Here is a 21,120-nt window from a genome sequence, read left to right as displayed (position 1 = left end):
GCTTTCGTGTGCACACACACTTCTTCGGACACAAAGAAAGGGAAGCTAATGTTTCATGGAGAGAGAGAGAGAGTTTGTGTGGAGGGGGCCAGATGCGTCTACACGGATGAACAGCGAATTAGCTTAGAACTTAATGAAGATGTTTTGACATATGCAAGACCAAGTAACAATACGTAAAATAAAAAAGCAAATTAAAGTTATATGTCACAATAATTTGGATTTCATTAACTTGGGGTGGGGAACCACTGGAATCAGGGCTTTTTTCCTGGGAGAACGTGACAGAATGCAGTTCCGGAACCTCTTTGTGGAAACAAAACTCTCAAAAAACATTTTAAAAATCATGAGGGGCACTCATGTGTTTCTCCTTCATTTCCCTCTTGAGATTTCTGGCCTCTATTTTCCACACAAAAAAAGCCTTGAGTGGGACGGTACAAGGTGGGTCAAGGGTTAAGGAACACTTTCTGTGGCAAACATTTTCCCTTCCCTTCAGCTGCGGCACACTGCCTGATGCTGGGGAGAAGGAGCAAAACAGCTGCCGCCACAGCGACTCCAGGCGGCCAAAAAAGCCTACAGCAACCGGTATTCCCAGACGGTCTTCCATCAAAGTACTAACCAGGCCCATCCCTGCTAACTTCCAAGATCAGACTGTTAGAGGTATTCTGATTGGAAAATCATTTTCATATCCCAAACAGTTCATTGGATCACAATGAGATTGAGAGCTCTTAAGTATAAAAGCAAAAACATAACTTTGTTTCTACAGGGATGGGGAAACTGGGATGGAAAGAAGAAACACTAGAACCTACATCTTACCACTAAGACAGTCACGTTGCTAATGGAGAAACTTCCTCCTCCCTTCTTGACCTCTGCCTACCTAGACAAAGAAAGTCACCTAACTGGCCAATAGCATAAACCAACAAACACTTCTATTGCAGGCTGCTTCTTCACTGACAGGGAGCCAAGTTCTTCTTCCTAGGTCAGGCAGACAATACAGACAAGCACACACTTTTAACCCTATAATGATTGAAGAAGAAGAAGATATTGGATTTATATCCCGCCCTCCACTCCGAAGAGTCTCAGAGCGGCTCACAATCTCCTTTACCTTCCTCCCCCACAACAGACACCCTGTGAGGTGGGTGGGGCTGGAGAGGGCTCTCACAGCAGCTGCCCTTTCAAGGACAACCTCTGCCAGAGCTATGGCTAACCCAAGGCCATCTCAGCAGGTGCAAGTGGAGGAGTGAGGAATCAAACCCGGTTCTCCCAGATAAGAGTCCACACACTTAACCACTACACCAAACTGTCTCTTAGATCACTGTAAATTCCAACACAGACAAGATCGGGCGTGCTCAGGGTGGAATGGCCGTAGGCCCTGGGACTGCCTCCTGCACCTCAATTCAACCTGCGGCCCTCCTTCCTCCGCCTCCCCCCAAAAAAGACACATTTCTTACCATCCTAGCCCAGGAAGTGTTCTGGCAGCAGGAAAGCTGCTCTGGCTTGCTGAGTGGCTCAAACGTTTTCCTGCACTATGGAATCAGGTGGGTCCAGCCGTGTTGGTCTGAAGCAGCAGGACAGATTTGGAGTCCAGTGGCACCTTTAAGACCAACAAAAGGTTATTCAAGGCAGGAGCTTTCGTGTGCACACACGCTTCTTCATTTATAGGATGGGGGAGACTAGTCTTAGCAGTAGTATGCGCGAAAAGGATCTAGGGATCTTAGTGGACCATATGCTGAATATGAGTCAACAGTGTGATGTGGTGGCTAAAAAGGCAAATGCAATTTTGGGTTGCATCAACAGAAATATAGTGTCCAGAACACGTGAAGTGATGGTATCGCTTTACTTTGCTCTGGTAAGACTTCACCTGGAGTACCGTGTTCAGTTTTGGGCACCACGTTTTAAGAAGGATATAGACAAGCAGGAACGGGTCAGAGGAGGGTGACGAAGAAGGTGAGGGGTCTGGAGATCAAGTCCTATGAAGAAAGGTTGAAGGAGCCGGGCGTGTTTAGTCTGGTGAGGAGGTGGCTGAGAGGTGATATGATCACCATCTTCAAGTACCTGAAGGGCTGTCATCTAGAACAGGGGTCCCCAACCCGGCCGGGGACCAGTACCGGGATGTGACCTGTTTCCAAAGGGCCACGCAGCCTCACCGCTACCCCCGCGCAGCCTCACCCCCCACCCTCCGGCGCCTCCTCCTCACCCCCCCCCCATTCTCACCATTTTAAGGCCAGGGAAGAGGCCATGAATCGCCCCCCAGGCCAATCCCCCCCCCAGTCAATCAGGTGATCGGCGGGGGGGGGAAACACAGCGGCAAAAGAGCAGCGCTGAGAGTGCCGCTTTTTCAGTGGGTTGCTCACTGCTGCTGCCAGGTTTTCCCCTCCATCACCTGATCAGCTGTGGGGGAGGGTTTTTGGCCTGGGAGGCGCTTCACGGCTCCTTCCCCGGCCTTAAATTATTAATTTTTAAAATTAGTATTTATTTATATTCCGCCCATTCCCCCATAGGTGCTCAGAGTGAAGTACAACATAAATAATAAAATCACAATAATATCACAACGACATAAAAATAAAAACCCAATTAAAATATTCATTGAAAACGGGGGGCCGCAAGGCTGCGCGGGAGGAGGGAGGAGGAAATGGGGGGAGGAAAACAAGGAAAAGGAGGAGGCACCACGGGGGGAGGCTGAATTGAGTGCCCCCGCCCTATCGGCCCTGGGGCCACAGTGGGCGGGCCAGCCCTGGGGCCAAACCCTGAGGCCAAAAAGGTTGGGGGCCACTAATCTGAACGAAGGTGTGGAATTGTTTTCTGTGGCCCCAGAAGGTTGGACCAGAACCAAGGGGTTGAAATGAAATCAAAAGAGTTTCCGCCTCAACATTAGGAAGAACTTCCTGACAGAGCAGTTCCTCAGTGGAACAGGCTTCCTCCGGAGGTGGTGGGCTCTCCTTCCTTGGAGGTTTTTAAACAGAGGCTAGATGGCCATCTGACAGCAATGAAGATCCTGTGAATTTAGGGGGAGGTGTTTGTGAGTTTCCTGCATTGTGCAGGGGGTTGGACTAGATGATCCTGGAGGTCCCTTCCAACTCTATGATTCTTCAGACAGAAAAAAAATGGAAGCTAATGTTTCATGTAAAGAGAGACAGTTTGTGTTTGGAGGGGGGCAGATGTGTCTACATAGGTGAACAGCAAATAGCTGAGAACTTAACAAAGATGTTTTGACATATGCCAATACCAAGTGGCAATTAGTACATTAAAAAGCAAATTAAGGTTATACGTCACGATAACTTTGGATTTAATGCAAAGGGGTGGGGGAACCAGTGGAATCAGGGTTTTTTCCAAGGAGAACGTGGCAGAAGGGATTTCCGGAACCTCTTGGTGGAAACAAAATTCTTAGAAATGTTTAAAAATTCATTGGGGGCACCCAGGCTTTTCTCCTCCTTTTCTTTCTTGAGAGTTCCAGCACCTCTTCTCCCAGGAAAAAAAGCCCTAAGTGGAACAATGGGTGAGTCCAGGGATAAGGAACGCTTTCTGTGGCAAAGTGCCTGACGCACAGCGACTCCAGGCGGCCAAAAAGCCTACAGCACCCGGTATTCCCAGGCGGTCTCCCATCCAAGTACTAACCAGGCCCGACCCTGCTTAGCTTCCGAGATCAGACGAGATCGGGCGTGTTCAGGGTGGTATGGCCGTAGGCCCTGGGACTGCTTCCTGTACCTCCCTTCAACCTGCTTCTCTCCTTCCTCTACCCCCCGCCCCCCACCACCAAAGAAAAATAAACATTTCTCACCAAAATGGACAAGGCAGTGTCGTGGCAGCAGGAGACCTGCTCAGGCTTGCTGAGTGGCTCAAACACTTTCCTGCACTATGGAATCAGATGGCTCCAGCCATCTTGGTCTGAAGCAATAGCACAGATGTGTAATCCAGTGGCAGCTTGAAGACCAACAAAAGGTTATTCAAGGGAGCAGCTTTCGTGTGCACACACACTTCTTCAGACACGAAGAAAGGGAAGCTAATGTTTCATGGAGAGAGAGAGAGAGTTTGTGTGGAGGGGGCCCAATGCGTCTACATAGGTGAACAGCAAATTAGCTTAGAATCTAATGAAGATGTTTTGACATATGGCAAGACTAAGGAACAATAAGTAAGTTTAAAAAGCAAGTTAAGGTTATACGTCACAATACGTACAGCAGAATGCAGTTCCGGAACCTTTCTGTGGAAACAAAAAGTTCCAGCAACATTCCAGCACCTCTTTTTCCAGGGGAAAAAGCCCTGAGTGGAACAGTAGTGGGCGGGGGTCCAGAGTTAAGGAACGCTTTCTATGGTGAATGTTTCCCTTCCCTTCAGCTACGGCACACTGCTGAAACTGGGAGGAAGGAGCAAAAGACTTTGGCAAGGGACACTACAGCGGCTCTAGGCAGCCAAAAAAGCCTAAAGCACCTGGTATTCCCAGGCGGTCTCCATCCAAGTACAAACCAGGCCTGACGCTGCTTAACTTCCAAGATCCAGTACGTTCAGGGTAGTATGGACGTAGGACCTGGAACTGCCTCCTGCACCTCCCTTCAACTTGCTGGCCTCCCCTCCCCCCCCAAAAAAGATGCATTTTGCAGCATCACCAGTTGGGCACGGCCCTGGTGGAAGGAAACCTGGCCCAGCTTGCTGAGTGGCTCAAAAACTTTCCTGTCCTGTAGATCCTGGTGGTTCCAGCCATGTTGGTTTGAAGCAGGAGCAGAGATTTGGAGTCCAGTGGCACCTTTTAGACCAACAAAAGCTTATGCAAGGTATGAGCGTTTGTGTGCACACACACCTTTTCAGACACAAAGAAAGGGAAGCTAATGTTTCATGGAGAGAGACAGAGCTTGTGGGGGGGCAGGTGGGGGGCAGATGTGTCCACATAGGTGAACACCAAATCAGCTTAGCACTTAATGAAGATGTTTTGACATCTGCCAAGACCAAGTAGCAATAAGTAGTTAAAAAGCAACTTAAGGTTATACATCACAATAAGTTTGGATTTAATTCCTTGGGGGGAGGGGAAGAGAACCACTGGAATCAGGGCTTTTTTCTGGGGGAACATGGCAGGACGCAGTTCCAGGACCTCTTTGTGGAAACAGAACTCTCAAAAAACATTTTTAAAATCCTGAGGGGTACTCACGTGCTTTTCCTTAAGTTCCCTCTTGAGAATTCCAGCACCTCTTTTTCCACACACAAAGAAGCCTTGAGTGGAAGAACGCTAGGTGGGTCAAGGGTTAAGGAACGCTTTCTGTGGGGAACATTTTCCCTTCCCTTCAGCTGCGGCACACTGCCTGATGCTGGGGAGAAGGAGCAAAAGAGCTGCTGCCGCAGCGACTCCAGGCGGCCCAAAAAGCCTACAGCACCCGGTATTCCCAGGCGGTCTCCCATGCAAGTACTAACCAGGCCCGACCCTGCTTAGCTTCTGAGATCAGAAGAGATCGGGCGTGTTCAGGGTGGTATGGCCGTAGGCCCTGGGACTGCTTCCTGCACCTCCCTTCAACCTGCTATCCTGCTTCATTCCCCCCAAAGAAAAACACATTTCTCATCCTCACAGCACAGGCAGTGTTGTGGAAGCAGGAAACCGGCTCTGGCTTCATTAGTGGCTCAAACGCTTTCCCGCACTATGGAATCAGATGGCTCCAGTCATGTTGCTCTGAAGCAGTAGCACAGATGTGTAATCCAGTGGCAGCTTGAAGACCAACATAAGGTTATTCAAGGGAGCAGCTTTCGTGTGCACACACACTTCTCAGACACAAAGAAAGGGAAGCTAATGTTTCATGGAGAGAGAGAGAGAGTTTGTGTGGAGGGGGCCCAATGCGTCTACATAGGTGAACAGCAAATTAGCTTAGAATCTAATGAAGCTGTTTTGACATATGGCAAGACTAAGGAACAATAAGTAAGTTTAAAAAGCAAGTTAAGGTTATACGTCACAATACGTACAGCAGAATGCAGTTTCGGAACCTTTCTGTGGAAACAAAAAGTTCCAGCAACATTCCAGCACCTCTTTTTCCAGGGGAAAAAGCCCTGAGTGGAACAGTAGTGGGCGGGGGGTCCAGAGTTAAGGAATGCTTTCTATGCTGAATGTTTCCCTTCCCTTCAGCTACGGCACACTGCTGAAACTGGGAGGAAGGAGCAAAAGACTTTGGCAAGGGACACTACAGCGGCTCTAGGCAGCCAAAAAAGCCTAAAGCACCTGGTATTCCCAGGTGTACTTGGTTTGTACCTGGTTTGTACTTGGTCTCCATCCAAGTACAAACCAGGCCGGACGCTGCTTAGCTTCCAAGATCCAGTACGTTCAGGGTGGTATGGGCGTAGGCTCTGGAACTGCCTCCTGCACCTCCCTTCAACTTGCTGGCCTCCCCCCCCCCCAAAAAAAGATGCATTTTGCAGCATCACCAGTTGGGCACGGCCCTGGTGGCAGGAAACCTGGCCCAGCTTGCTGAGTGGCTCAAAAACTTTCCTGTCCTGTAGATCCTGGTGGTTCCAGCCATGTTGGCTTGAAGCAGGAGCAGAGATCTGGAGTCCAGTGGCACCTTTTAGACCAACAAAAGCTTATGCAAGGTATGAGCGTTTGTGTGCACACACACCTCTTCAGACACAAAGAAAGGGAAGCTAATGTTTCATGGAGAGAGACAGAGCTTGTGGGGGGGCAGGTGGGGGGCAGATGTGTCTACATAGGTGAACACCAAATCAGCTTAGCACTTAATGAAGATGTTTTGACATCTGCCAAGACCAAGTAGCAATAAGTAGTTAAAAAGCAACTTAAGGTTATACATCACAATAAGTTTGGATTTAATTCCTTGGGGGGAGGGGAAGAGAACCACTGGAATCAGGGCTTTTTTTCTGGGGGAACATGGCAGGACGCAGTTCCAGGACCTCTTTGTGGAAACAGAACTCTCAAAAAACATTTTTAAAATCCTGAGGGGTACTCACGTGCTTTTCCTTAAGTTCCCTCTTGAGAATTCCAGCACCTCTTTTTCCACACACAAAGAAGCCTTGAGTGGAAGAACGCTAGGTGGGTCAAGGGTTAAAGAACGCTTTCTGTGGGGAACATTTTCCCTTCCCTTCCCTTCCCTTCAGCTGCGGCACACTGCCTGACGCTAGGGGGAAGGAGCAAAAGAGCTGCTGCCACAGCGACTCCAGGCGGCCAAAAAGCCTACAGCACCCGGTATTCCCAGGCGGTCTCCCATCCAAGTACTAACCAGGCCCGACCCTGCTTAGCTTCCGAGATCAGACGAGATCGGGCGTGTTCAGGGTGGTATGGCCGTAGGCCCTGAGACTGCTTCCTGCACCTCCCTTCAACCTGCTATCCTGCTTCATTCCCCCCAAAGAAAAACACATTTCTCATCCTCACAGCACAGGCAGTGTTGTGGCAGCAGGAAACCGGCTCTGGCTTCATTAGTGGCTCAAACGCTTTGCCGCACTATGGAATCAGATGGCTCCAGTCGTGTTGCTCTGAAACAGTAGCGCACATTTGTAATCCAGTGGCAGCTTGAAGACCAACAAAAGGTTATGCAAGGGAGCAGCTTTCGTGTGCGCACACACTTCTTCGGACACAAAGAAAGGGAAGCTAATGTTTCATAGAGAGAGAGAGTTTGTATGGAGGGGGCCAGATGCGTCTACACGGATGTACAGCGAATTAGCTTAGAACTTAATGATGATGTTTTGACATATGCAAGACCAAGTAACAATACGTAAAATAAAAAAGCAAATTAAAGTTATATGTCACAATAATTTGGATTTTATTACTTGGGGTGGGGAACCACTGGAATCAGGGCTTTTTTCCTAGGAGAACGTGACAGAATGCAGTTCCGGAACCTCTTTGTGGAAATAGCACACATTTGTAATCCAGTGGCAGCTTGAAGACCAACAAAAGGTTATTCAAGGGAGCAGCTTTCGTGTGCACACACACTTCTTCAGACACAAAGAAAGGGAAGCTAATGTTTCATGGAAAGAGGAGAATTGGTGTGTGGGGCAGATGTGTCTGAATAGGTGAACACCAATTTAGCTTAGAACTTAATGAAGATGTTTTGACATATGCCAAGAACACGTAGCAATAAATAAGTTTAAAAAGCACATTAAGGTTATATGTCACAATAAGGTTGAATTTTAATTCTGCGGGGGGGGAGGGGGAACCACTGGAATCAGGACTTTTTTTCTGAGGGAACATGGCAGGACGCAGTTCTGGAACCTCTTTATGGAAACAAAACACTTGAAAATCGGGAGGAGTACTCATGTGTATATTTTTCAGTTCCCTCTTGAGAAATCCAGCACCTCTTTTCCACACAAAAAAAAGCCCTGAGTGGAACAACACTAGGTGGGTCAAGGGTTAAGGAATGCTTTCTGTGGAGAACGTTTTCCCTTCTCTTCAGCTGTGGCACACTGCCTGACACTGGGGGGGAAGGAGTAAAAGAGCTGTTGCCACAGCGACTCCAGGCAGCCAAAAAGCCCACAGCACCCGGTATTCCCAGGTGGTCTCTCATCCAAGTACTAACCAGGCCTGACCCTACTTAGTTTCCAAGATCAGGCATGTTCAGGGTGGTATGGCCATAGGCCCTGAGACTGCCTCCTGCACCTCCCTTCTACCTGCTGCCCTCCTTCCTCTACCCCCCCCCCCCAGAAAAATAAACATTTCTCACCAAAACAGCCCAGGAAGTGTCCTGGGAGCAGGAAACCTGCTCCAGCTTGCTGAGTGGCTCAAATGCTTTCCTGCACTATGGAATCAGGTGGGTCCAGCCGTGTTGGTCTGAAGCAGTAGCAGAGATATGGAGTCCAGTGGCACCTTTAAGGACAACAAAAGGTTATTCAAGTGAGCAGCTTTTGCGCGCGCACACTTCTTCAGACACAATGAAAGAGAAGCTAATGTTTCATAGAGAGAGACAGAGTTTGTGTGGAGGGGGCCAGATGTGTCTACATAGGAAAGGAAACGTCCCCTGTGCAAGACCAGTCATTTTCAACTCTGGGGTGACATTGCTTTCAAAACGTTTTCAAGGCACTTTTTACGGGGTGGTTTGCCATTGCCTTCCCCAGTCATCTACACTTCCTGCCCCCAGCAAGCTGGGTACTTATTTTACCGACCTCGGAAGGATGGAAGGCTGAGTCAACCTCGAGCTGGCTACCTGAAAACCCAGTTCCACCAGGGATCGAACTCGGCTCATGAGCAGAGTTTAGGATTGCAGTACTGCAGCTACATAGGTAAACAGCAAATTAGCTCAGAACTTAATGAAGATGTTTTGACATATGCCAAGATCAAATAGCAATATGTACCTTAAAAAGCAAGTTAAGGTTATATGTCACAATAATTTGGATTTCTGTGACAAACATTTCCCTTCCCTTCGCTGCAGCACATGGCCCGCAGGGAGGAAGGAGCAAAACAGCTGGGTCAAAAAGCCTACAGCACCTCGTATTCCCAGGCGGTCTCTCGTCCAAGTACTAACCAGGCCCAACCCTGCTTAACTTCCAAGATCAGGTGCGTTCAGGGTGGAAGGGTAGGCCCTAAGATTGCCTCCTGTGCCTCCCTTCAACCGGTTGCCTCCCCTTCCTCCCACCCAAACAAAACATATTTTCTAGTCGCTGTCACTGGCTATGGAGCACTAAAACTGGCATCCATGTCCCCTCCCCAGGAAACCCCACACAGCCATGCCTGCCCCCCTAACGGGGCACCTCCCTTACCTCTCCTAAGCCTAAGGCTTCTTCCGTCTCCATCTCTTCTCTCCCCTCCCCACCATCTTTTTTTCCACTTCCACTGCGCCTGTAGTGGCACACCTTGGGAAAACGCACCTTCCGCAGCAGGCACCAGGCTCTTTTTGCATCCCCTCCGCCTCGGTCGATGGCCCAAACTTTTTTTGTGTGTGGGGGGGGGGGGCTGTTTGCTAAACTGCAGCTCTCCCTGAAAAGAGACCGGGAGTCATGATAAGGGCCCACCACTGGCACAAAAAAGTTTGGAATCTCTTTATGCTTGAAAAAACTACTAGCAAATTGGGAACCTCTCAAAATTGTGCTGATTGGACCTCTTTTGATGTTAAGTGGTTTCCTAGGATAGCTTATAGGGAAGAGAATGGAACTGTACCACGATTCTTAATTACTTTGTAATATTTCTCGTTCTGTTTATTATTCCCGATTTGTGTTCTACTCACCTTATGCGATCTCCAGTTGGAATTAGTGCTTCCTTTTACTTAAAGCTTTGGTGCATCAGTTAGTTATTAAGGTCAATTCATTTCTTTTCTTTTGCAAAAGCTTTTATACCGTTATCCACATTTACCAGCCATAAAATGATAAATAATATCTGGGGGGTTTTTTTGTTGCACCTGTGGTATGTTTTAAAAAAGAGACGGGGAGTCCACGCTCGCTTCGCCCCTCGCTCTAGGAAAAGCGCGGTCCCGCCGCAAAGAGCCGGCACGAGGTCCTTCCCGCCCTCTGCTGCGCAGCGCGCCCCGCTTTGCCAGGCTCAGGCACACTTGCTGCGGCGGCTCGACCACAGCAGCGGGGGACCCTTTCCATGCCCGCGGCGCTCCTCGCAGCTTTTGCCCTTCCCAGAGACCTGGGCGGGCGGGAGGGAAGAGGCGACCGCGGGGACCCTCCAGCTGCCCGCTGCACCTGCAACCCCCCCCCCCCCCCCGGCTGCTGCATCGCCTCCCTGCGCCCTTCGCCTTGCACGAAGCGGGCTGCACACAGGGGCGCTCGCAGTCCAGCTGCCCTGCAGCAAGAAGACACCGCGGCGCGCCACGCCTTTGGGGCGGGCACTTCGCCGCTTCTCCCGCCCTCCCTCGGCCTGCCTGTGCTCCGGCGCTCTCCGTCTGCCCGGCGGGCGCCTCCTCGTGTTCGGGGCTCCGATGGCGGCGCCGGGCGAGAAGGGCGAAGGCGGCGGCGAGAGCAGGAGGGCGCCTTTCGGGAGCCGCTTCCTCACCGACCCGGCGCGCCTCTTCCAGCACAACGCCTGGTGAGCCAGCCGGGGGCGCCTCCCATTCCTCGGCTTCAGCCCAAGGCCGCTTGGCCCGGCCGGCCGGTCGCCCTTCTTGGGCCCAGACTGGGAGGGAAGGAGGGCGGGGGGACCCACTACTCAGCCCCGCGGGCTCCCTCCGGCTTGGTTGGGGGCGGAGGGAGGGAGGGAGGCGCTGCTGGGCTTGTGCACCACGGAGGTCCCGCGATCCTTGCGGTGCTGCCGCTGCTGTAAGAGCTCTCTCAGCCTCGCCCATCTCACAGGGTGTCTGTTGGGGGGGGGGGTATTCAGAGTATAGGGCGGGATATAAATCCAATATCTTCTTACCATGCTTGGCATAAAGTTGGGAGTCCCGCGCGGCACCTTTAGGACCACCAAGGTTTAATTCTGGGCATCATCTTTTGTGTTCATGCCCAAGTTCTTCAGACCAACGTGGTTGCCCACCTGGAACCATCTTCAGCTTGTTTGGTATCCCAGAGGTGTGCCTGCAGATGAAAGCTTCTACCCAGAATTAAACTGTGTTGGTCTTAAAGGTGCCACTGGACTCAAACATCCTTCTGTTGCATGTTGCTTCAGACCAACATGGCCACCCACCTGAATCACTCTTTGGGATGTGTTTCAGTGGCATTTCAAGGCACGCTGCCAAGATGGATTCACCTTTTGCTCCAAGATCTGCCCTGCTGTGTTCCCAGGCTCCTCGCACCCAGGCCTGAGATGGCCTCGCCTCCTGAGAGCCGCTTGCGAGGCTGCCTCAGAACAGCCGGGTTCTGACCTCAGGGATCCCCAAGGAAACAAATGAACCCAGAGCCCTGGCGGTACCTTGAAGGCGAACAGGATGTATCCTGCAGGTGCTCTTGTCTGTCAAAGCTCACTTGGTCAGACGCTTTGAGAAGCTGATGCTGGAAATCAGTTCTTCAGGAGCTGCCTCTGGTCTTCCTTTCTGGGTCCTCCGGCTGAATTAACCTTTTCCTTCCCACAGGGATAACGTGGAGTGGTCTGAAGAGCAGGAAGCAGCTGCCCAAAAGAAGGTGCAAGAGAACAGCACACACTTTGTACCTCCAGATCAGCAAGGTACCCCCCCCCCCCCCGACTGCTTTTCCTGGTCTGTCTCTTCTGTTAATAATGGCTGGCCATGATCCAAAGACAGTGAGCTGCACTTGAGTTGCTATGGAATCAGCAGGACAAGGGAATGAGTCTCTTTCTTCTGGACTGTGGCCATTGTTTCTCTGGGCAATGCCTCATAGGTGCCTGAGGGACTCATAACTGGGCACCCAGAATTCACTGACCTTATCGCAAATCCAAGTGACTGATGCCCCCTTCCTGGGAGGACTGTGGAATTCAGCTCTCAGGATGTGGTCAGTTGCAGGGGGGCTTCACAGCTCCCCTTGAAAACCAGGGCATGTCGTCACACTGGGAAGGATTCATAGTGCATCTCTAAGGAAAAGAGGAAGTAAAAGGATAGGCAAAAAAGAATATGATTCCACAGAAGCCATAGACCTCTATGGTTACACTGACATGTATACTTTGCCTCTCTTCCTGGAGAGGCAGGATAAATGAAGTCCCCAGTTCTTGCCCTCTCCAGACCCCTGGCTTCAGCAAGGCTGCTGTCACTAGACTTTGATGGTCTTAGAAGGGTCTAAACTCTGCTTGGGATTGCACTGCGTGTTGTAAGTTCTCACACTCTTCCCTGAGGTCCCCTCAACCCAAGAGATGCAGTGGTAGTTTCCAGGTATCTAAAGGAGGGCAGGAAGAGGAGCAGGTGTTCCTCAAGACAGACTGGTGAGCAGTGAGAAGGAATGCTTAGCTCCAGATTAGGGGGAAGCCTCATTGTGCAGCCATGAAAGAGCGAAAGGTGCTATTTAGGAAGGCTGTGGAATTTCCTTCCCTGGGGAAAGTTTCAAGGGAAATCTGCCCAAGTGTCTTGATTCAGCCAGGTGATTTAGAAGCCCAGTAACTTGTGCCTGTTGGACTGGGCAACCTTTGAGTGTTCCTTCCAAGTTTCAGACGAGGTCTTCTGAAGGGCTGGATCTTGTGTGTGACTTGGGGCTTGGCACCCTTGGCTGGCAAAGAACTCAGGCCTGACTCTGTCTTGTTTCTATTGTCCCCCCTTCTTTGCAGAGGCCTATGAAGTCCACGCCAGCAAGTACTGGGACGAGTTTTACAAAACCCACGAAAATGGCTTCTTCAAGGACCGCCACTGGCTTTTCACTGAATTCCCTGAGCTGGCCCCAAACCAAAATGTCGGTCAGGCCACCAAGCCCATCTCTGAGGACACTGAGGCTGCACGAGAGTCCAAGACTGCAGGCCCTGGAGGCTGCTGTGGGGCTGGTTTAGTAGAGGAGACCAGGGCCTCGGAGCATCTGCTGGACTCTGAAACGAGCAGCTGCCAGTTGCAATCCCAAGTAGAAGCAGCATCGCAGAACCTGGAGGCTGTAAAACTGAATGAGGACTTCCCAGGGTCATCTGCTACTTACCGGATACTGGAGGTGAATATGCAGTAAAACACCGTTTCCTCCCAGATAGCTTTGGGCAATTGCTCACATTCACCTCATGTAGCTGATCCCCAGCATGGAGAACAGATGGGGGCTGTGGACATGGAGGGCCTCCTTCCAGAACCAGTAGCTCCAAGTAAACCTACCGACTGTGTAACTATTCCTGGAAGCCCCTTCATTTTAGTCACTGTTAGGGGCCGTGAGTGATGTTGACTCATATCAAGGAGAGTTTTCTCTTTGCAGCAGTGTTGCCTGTCTCTTTTGTACAATGACAGTGAGTGTTGCACATTGAAGAAGAGTGAATAACTTCTCCCTGCTCAGCTTGGAATGATAAGCCATTCACCAGCAGCTGGTAGTCCCGGAGGCAAACCTGGCTACTTATTGGGGTGCTGCCTGACCCCTAAAGGCAGGAGAAGGCAAATATGGAGGGACGAGCAGGCATAGTAGCTGGAAGTCATAAGGGCAGTCCACCCTTTGGCAAAGCTGGCTTCTCTACCTATCCTTTCACCCAGCTTTTAAACTACCTGAGGTTTGTTTTATGGACAGCTCTCTGCCTGTCCTGTGGCGCAGAGTGTTAAAGCTGTAGTACTGCAGTCCTAAGCTCCGCTCACGACCTGAGTTCGATAGCCGGCTCGAGGTTGACTCAGCCTCCCATCCTTCCGAGGTCAGTAAAATTAGTCCCCAGCTTGCTGGGGGGAAAGCGTAGATGACTGGGGAAGGCGATGGCAAACCACCCCGTAAAAAAGGTCTGCCGTGAAAACGTCGTGAAAGCAACGTCACCCCCGAGTCGGAAACGACTGGTGCTTGCACAGGGGATCTTTCCTTTCCTTTCCTCTGCTGTTTGTGTCCCTGGGCTTGTTTTGGTGGCTTGTTGTTTCCGTATTGATGGAATTCCTTTAATGGCAAGCTGCCTGCAGCAGGACTCTAAAGAAGCTACCCAGAGATCTCCTGAGTCAAGAAGAGCAGGAGGAGAGGGGTGTTTTTCATGACGGCAAACTTAGGTCACCTTTTTCTGCTCTGTTTCCCTGGCAGGTGGGCTGCGGTGCTGGGAACACAGTCTTCCCCATCCTCCAAACCAACAAGTAAGTCAGAAAGGCTGTCACTGGATCCTGAGCCTGAGGTTGTCAGCTGATAAAAGGGATTCTAGATGGGAGTCTGGTGGATGGAGAGTAGGTTCACATGTTCAGAAGAAGCGCCTTTTGGTCCGGGGAGTGGGGGACTGCATCAGTTCAGTGCACAGCCAACATCTGCATAGTCCCCTTGGTCACACTTGTCCTTTGTGTGACCCAGCTAACTGAGTTGTATGCCAGTGGGGGAGGGAATCAGTGATAGAAGTGAGTTTTCCCACCTGCATTGTAAAGCATTACGGTCCTGGAAGGGTCTGGAATGCTTGTTTATGCCAGAGAGCACTTAAATATTTTCACTTCTGTGAACAAAGACTTTTATACCCTCCTTTATCCTCAGAGGGGGTCTAGAAATTATAGTCTGCCCAAGGCCTGCCCCATCAGCTTTCCAGAAGCAGCTTCCTCCAAGGCGCTTAGAGCACCAGATGTAGTCTTTTCTCTGCCTGCCCCCCAGACTCACCAAAACAAAGAAGCATCCAGCTCTGTCCACCCCGTGCTCCTGGTTCTGTCCTCCTTCTCTGGGTCTGAAATATTCCCATCCCATCCTTCAGCCACAGCTGGTCCTCAGGGTGTCTTTCCTGGGGTCTGTGTGACCTGCCCTTGGCACTGGCCACAGCTGGAGTGGGGTGGAGGGCATTGGCACTGACCAGAGCTGTTGATTCAAAGCCTGGCTGAATTATGGAGCGTTGCTGTCTAGTCACAGCCTATCCTAACTTCATTTGGTTCTGCAGAAGTGAAACTTCCATGCATCTGGACAACTCATCCTCTTGCTGAAAATGACACTGACCGCTACTGATGTTTTGTTTTGTTTTCCTATGCTTCATTTCAGTGATCCCAACCTCTTTGTGTACTGCTGTGACTTTTCCAGGAGGGCCGTGGACCTTGTCAAGGTAAAAAACCAAAAGGAAACACTGGAGAGATTGCTAATTTTCATGGCTGGAAGATGGGGAAAGCTACTCTGTTTCTAAAAGTCTGCACTCTTCGCTGTTGTCATTTATTTCGGTTTTGCAGGATGTTTGGGGGGGGGGGGGGGCGGAATCCTACAGCTCTTAATAGACCATCTGTCCCTATTCTCTCACGCTTTCTTCCCACCCCCATAAAGTGGAAAGAACTCCAGCTTTTAGGTTCAAAATGAGCTTGGAGTGTTTATGCCGTTATGCATCAACCTTAACAGTCTCTTGCATGGAAGAACTTCTGAAGAGAAATTCTTTTTTTAAAAAATGTGTGTGCGTGTGTGCACATGCCTGGAGGTCATGCTGACCTGGCAACCCCTAGTGGGACATGGAGGGCATTCAGAGAAATGGCTTGATATAGTCTGCCTTGGCCTCCCAATCATGGTATTCTTTGGAGGTCTCCCATCCAAGTACCTGACAAGGTCAGCCCTCCTTAGCTTCTGAAATCTGATGAGATTGGGCATGTCTAGGCTATCTAGGTCAGGGCGGAAATGCTCATTTTTAAAGTCTCAGAGTAGGATCTGGGAGACCCAGGTTCAAATCCTTACTCTGCTATGGAAGCTTACCGGGTGACCTTGGGCCGGCAACACACTTTCAGCCTACCTCACAGGGTTATTGTGAGGATAAAATAGAGGAGAGAGATGAAGGCTGCTTTGTGTCCCCATTGGGTAGATAATTGGGGTATAAATGGAGTAAATATAATAAATATAATAAAGCCTGCCTTAATCCAGGTGTAGGGTTTGAGGTGTCCTGGTGCTGAAATATTGGGCAGGTGGTGAAGTGGATTGGAAGGTGTTTGATGGGGAGACTGAGACGTGGGGGCGCTGGGATGAGACTTGGGCCAGTTACTGTGACTTGGCCTGACCTCCTCTGCAGGGCTGTGGTGAGGGTAAAATAAGAACTTTGCTGAAAGAACGATAACACTGTGAACATTCAGGCTCATTCAGAATACGACACATCTCGCTGCTTTGCATTCGTTCACGACCTCTGCGACACTCAGTTGCCTTTTCCAGTGCCGGATGAGTCTCTCGACATGGTGGTCCTGATCTTTGTCCTTTCAGCGCTTCTTCCAGAAAAGTAGGTCACTCCACTTCTATATTGCTTCCTTTTGTCTTGTTTGAATTTGGGGACGGGGGCATGTTGCTGCCAGTGAAATTTGGGATTTTCTGGTTTGGAATACTAATTGGCATTGCCATCTTAGAAAGTCGAATATTTGGGAGGGTCACCAGTGGCTTAAATAAAAGTCACAACACTAGTTGCTTCAACATTTGCAGAACAAATGCTTTCCAGAGTTGGGGGGTAAAACTGCTATAGGAGTAAGTTTGGTGTAGTGGTTAAGTGTGCGGACTCTTATCTAGGAGAACTGGGTTTGATTCCCCACGCTTCCACTTACAGCTGCTGGCATGGCCTTGGGTCAGCCATAGCTATCTCAGGAGTTGTCCTTGAAAGGGCAGCTGCTGTGAGAGCCCTCTCAGCCTCACCCACCTCACAGGGTGTCTGTTGTGGGAGAAGAAGATATAGGAGATTGTAAACTGCTCTGAGTCTCTGATTCAGAGAGAAGGGCGGGGTATAAATCTGCAGTCTTCTTCAATAAGCAGGCCCAATTCTCCATCAAGGGGGAGGCCACAATGCAGTCCCTGAACTCATCTGAGTTCAGGAAAGCTGCTCGGCTCCCGCAGCTATAAGTTATTGTAGAAACATTGCACAAACAAAAAAGATTAAAACCTCTATAAATTTATTTTTCCTGTACAGTGTTTTCCTGCTAGGCTTTATATTATTGGCCTTTTTAATCCTATCTCATGACTGATGCAAAGTTGGTCTTCCCAGCCTCGCCAAATGTGTTTTCATACTGAGGCTCTGGGAAGCAACTCTTGTGCGTTTCTTAGTTACACACACACCCCCTTTGCTCAGCTCCACTCCCAGCTAAAAATAACATTAAACAGTGCCGGTTTTAGAATTTTGCTTTATGAGCCACTGCAGAACTCTTGATTTTAAAATGTTAGGGGGTGATTCTTTTTGGTATATAAGAGAAAGAGCAAAGTTTGGGGAGAGGCTGAGAGTTCTCCCATTGCTGCTTGTGTTCGTGTAAAGCCATCAAATTACAGCTGACTTATGGTGACCCCCAAGAAGGGGCTTACAAGGCAAGCGAGAAGCAGAAGTGGTCGGCCCTGGCCTTCCTCTGCAGAGCCTTCCTTGGTGGTCTTCCTTACAAATACCCACACTGCTTAGCTTCTGAGATTTGACAAGATCAGGCTGCACCATGACACATTCCTTCCCTCCGTTGCTATTTGCAGAAAAAAACATACAAAAGATGGACTTAAGTTGGACATATGCGTGTGCATTAAATTCTTTAATGGCTCTGTTAATTATGATGAAGTGAAAGTGGCTGCAGAGTTTTTCCTTGGAATTTTTCTTCTTCTTCCCCATCCAGAACACAGAGTGTCATCAAGAGACTTAGCCAGCTTCTGAAGCCCGGAGGACTGATTTTGTTACGAGATTACGGCCGTTACGACCTGGCCCAGCTCCGCTTCAAGAAAGGTGCGCTGGAACATTTAAGCAGGGATGTATTCATCCCTTCTGCATCTGTTTGCTCTTTTAAAAGGAGAAATAGTTTCTGGCTTTCATGATTGGAATAATCAAGGAAGCAGATGATAAGAGCATTTTGGGCAGGGAACCATAACTTTGGGTGTGTATGCATGGGACAGGTTAATGGCACATGTTCCTCTAGATCAGGGGTCCTCAAACTTTTTAAATAGGGGGCCAGTTCACTGTCCCTCAGACTGTTGGAGGGCCGGACTGCCGTTACTGTACAAGGCCGCGGGCCGTCAGTTCTCCGTCTTCTGCATCTCTCTCCCTTCCCCACACCACACACCCCGGCCTGGGAACTCACCTCACCTCGGTATCACCTCACACTCTGTCTCCGCCGCCTCAGCCCAGTGCCGGAAGTGTGCGTTGCTAACGCGAGTTTAGGTCGAACGTCACTTCCGGTCTGATTTTGCTGTAACCCGGCGGGCCGCATAAACGTCCTCAGCGGGCCGCATCTGGCCCACGGGCCGTAGTTTGAGGACCCCTGCTCTAGATGGATGAGAGTGGCCAACAAATAGGATGTTGCTTTCTAGCCCTGGTGTTCAGAGGGTAGCTGCCACTGGATTTGGAGATTTCCTTTAGTCACCATGACTAGTAACCCTTGATCCTCTCCTCCATGAATCTATCTAATCCTCCTTTAAAGGCATCTATGCTCATGGCTAGCATTACATCCTGTTAGTGAGTTCCGAAATTTAAATTCTTGTTGAGTAAATAAGTCAATTTTGAGTCTATTGCCATCAAGTTTATGGGGCACCCCCAAGTTTTGGTGTTACGGGAGCGGGTGAAAGAGTTCACTGTCCACTTTATCCACCCCATGCATAATTTTATAAACCTCTACAGTGTCTCCCCTCTTAGTCGTCTCCTTTCCATACTGAAAAGCCCCAGACTCTTTAGCCTTCCTTTGCAATAATGGTGCTTCAGCCTCTCAGTCCTCTTGCTTGCTCTCTTCTGCAAGCATCTTCTTAGAGATACTATTCAAAATGAAGACAACCTTGGTGTGGCCTTCTTGGCCTCTAATTGGCTGCCACTGCCTCTGGCTGCTCCTCACTATTGGCATCAGCGAAGCTGTAACCAAAACCTGCCTCCTTCTCTTTTAGGTCAGTGTCTGGCTGATAACTTTTACGTGAGAGGCGATGGCACCAGAGTTTATTTCTTCACACAAGGTAACTCGCACGCAAGCTGCTTCTTGGTCCCTTGAAGGTTACCCGTCTTAAAAACTCAAGCAAGTTGGCTTGCTGGACAGTAGAAACCAGACAGCAAGGAATTGCTAGATGGGTGTCTTCTTGCCAGTGGTGGGAGGGTGTCCTTGTCTGGGTGCCTTGCTCTGTTGACAGGGCTATGCAAATTTTGGCAGTTTCCCAGCAATGATGGTGAAATGGAGCCATCTTTACAAGTTGCCTTTGATGGTCAAGTGGAATTTCCCTCCTCCTTTTCTTTGCTTCCCTTCTTCAGGTGAGTTGGACTTGCTCTTCTCCACAGCCGGCTTGGAGAAAGTCCAAAATCTGGTGGACCGCCGCCTCCAGGTGAACAGGGGAAAGCAGGTGACCATGTACAGGGTGTGGATCCAGTGCAAATATCGCAAGCCCCTCCGGCTGAGGAGAGAGCAGGAGACGCCCTCGTAGCACTGTGGCCACGTCACCTGAGGGCTGCCTTACAACGCAGGGGAAGGCTGCACAGACTTGGACCGCTCAGTGCTGGCCTGATGATCTCTCTTGGAGTGAAAATTCAAACTGGGAGTTGGCTTCTTAGAACACTTAAAACTCCAAATGTGCTTGAGAGAGACGAAGGCTTCCAGAAAAGTTGGGAAGGGGGCGCAGATGGCCCAGAAGCTGGTGGATCTGCCAAGCTTTTGCCCTGGAGATCTTGGTGGCCTTTAAGGCATCACTAGACTTGAATCTTGCTCGAACTGCAGACCAACATGGCTGCCCACCTGAAACTTCTTTATGGAAGCCTCCACAGACTCTTTTGAGGCCTCGCCTTTTGGACAGCTGCCTTCAGCTCAGCCAAGTGATTCAGCAAGTGGGAAAAGTTAAAACTGGGATTGCTGATCCTGCTGCATTTCAGGACATCTCTGTGACCATGGCAGCCAGTTGCGGGAGGTGCTGCACTTCCCTCCAACTCCACAAGGGACAGCAGGAGGGTCACCAGGATAGAAGCCATGGCAACAGGGCCAACATTAGAGAGCAGGCCTTGGGGCTCTGCACAAGCCCTGAGGCAGCATGGGACCAGGGGGGAGGAAGGGGGCATCTTTTGTGTGTGTGTGTGGGGGGGGAGAAAATACCTTCAGCCAGCCTGAGAGAAGCACAAGACTATATTCTGAAAACTCAAATTCGTATGTTGTGCTGAGACCTTGGAACAGGAAGCATTGATGACAATAAAGCACTGTGGCATGACATACATTTACTCACTGTTCATCTTTTTCTTTTTTGCTACCCATTGCTGTGTGAGCAGCCCTCACTGCTTGCCTAGGGTTACTGCTGTTTGCCTGCCAAAGCTCAGGGTATCTATCAGAGGCTTGGCAAGCAAAAGCTGGAAAAGGGGAAGCATTTATCCTGAAAGTAAGTCCATGCTGGGGTAGGCAGCACCTGTTGAATTTCTGCCTGTTGCTGTCAGGACAAACACTAGCCATCCCTACTAGAAGGTTTGCTCCATCCTGTCTCTTGTGCCAGTGTAGTCCCATATCCAGCTGTTTCTTGTAGCCATAAAATCTAGAAACCTGGTTTGTGGGTTTTGTTATTTAATTTGAAGGATAAAATGTGATACAACACAAAGGGGTTTGTGTCTACCTTGCATTGATGCAGTCGACTATAACTTCCTTCTCCAAGTACGCTCTGCTGTAAGCTGTGCCCAGCACAATCGTGTTGTGTATTTCGTTTATACGCTGACATCTGTCCTTTATCAAAGCACACTCACCCCTTGATATAGAGCCTGTTATGGAACACTAAGAAGTAGAGATGAGAAAGGGTCAAAACCAGCAAGCCAGTGCAGGAGAGCTGAGCTCACATAATCATCCCTGTCCTCAGGAATTCATCCCC

At 49.8% G+C, this 21,120-nt stretch overlaps 1 protein-coding gene, 3 non-coding genes and 1 pseudogene across 4 annotated transcripts; 1 reads left to right on the top strand and 4 right to left on the bottom strand.

Annotated features, from left to right (window-relative positions):
• Positions 1-3,560: 3,560 nt before the first annotated feature.
• Positions 3,561-3,679, bottom strand: LOC132584896 (5S ribosomal RNA). Its single transcript, XR_009556274.1, has one exon. It is a non-coding gene; the product is annotated as a 5S ribosomal RNA (ribosomal RNA).
• Positions 3,680-5,342: 1,663 nt separating this feature from the next.
• LOC132584894 (5S ribosomal RNA) lies at positions 5,343-5,461 on the bottom strand. Its single transcript, XR_009556273.1, has one exon. It is a non-coding gene; the product is annotated as a 5S ribosomal RNA (ribosomal RNA).
• Positions 5,462-7,144: 1,683 nt separating this feature from the next.
• LOC132584889 (5S ribosomal RNA) lies at positions 7,145-7,263 on the bottom strand. The gene has a single exon (XR_009556269.1). It is a non-coding gene; the product is annotated as a 5S ribosomal RNA (ribosomal RNA).
• A 1,174-nt stretch (positions 7,264-8,437) lies between these two features.
• On the bottom strand, positions 8,438-8,546 carry LOC132584895 (5S ribosomal RNA; annotated as a pseudogene).
• Positions 8,547-10,781: 2,235 nt separating this feature from the next.
• Positions 10,782-20,467, top strand: LOC132583852 (tRNA N(3)-methylcytidine methyltransferase METTL2-like). The gene is made up of 9 exons (XM_060255555.1): positions 10,782-10,930; positions 11,910-12,001; positions 13,049-13,416; positions 14,455-14,504; positions 15,376-15,436; positions 16,437-16,576; positions 17,931-18,037; positions 19,183-19,248; positions 19,538-20,467. Exons 1-9 carry the CDS (start codon positions 10,824-10,826, stop codon positions 19,705-19,707), a joined length of 1,161 nt encoding a protein of 386 aa, XP_060111538.1. The 5' UTR covers positions 10,782-10,823; the 3' UTR covers positions 19,708-20,467.
• Positions 20,468-21,120: the final 653 nt, after the last annotated feature.

Source organism: Heteronotia binoei, chromosome 15, assembly GCF_032191835.1.
Source record: "Heteronotia binoei isolate CCM8104 ecotype False Entrance Well chromosome 15, APGP_CSIRO_Hbin_v1, whole genome shotgun sequence".
In the NCBI taxonomy this organism is placed as follows: domain Eukaryota; kingdom Metazoa; phylum Chordata; class Lepidosauria; order Squamata; family Gekkonidae; genus Heteronotia; species Heteronotia binoei.
The sequence above is the reverse complement of the archived record's forward strand: the minus strand, read 5'-3'. Positions and strand labels throughout refer to the sequence as shown.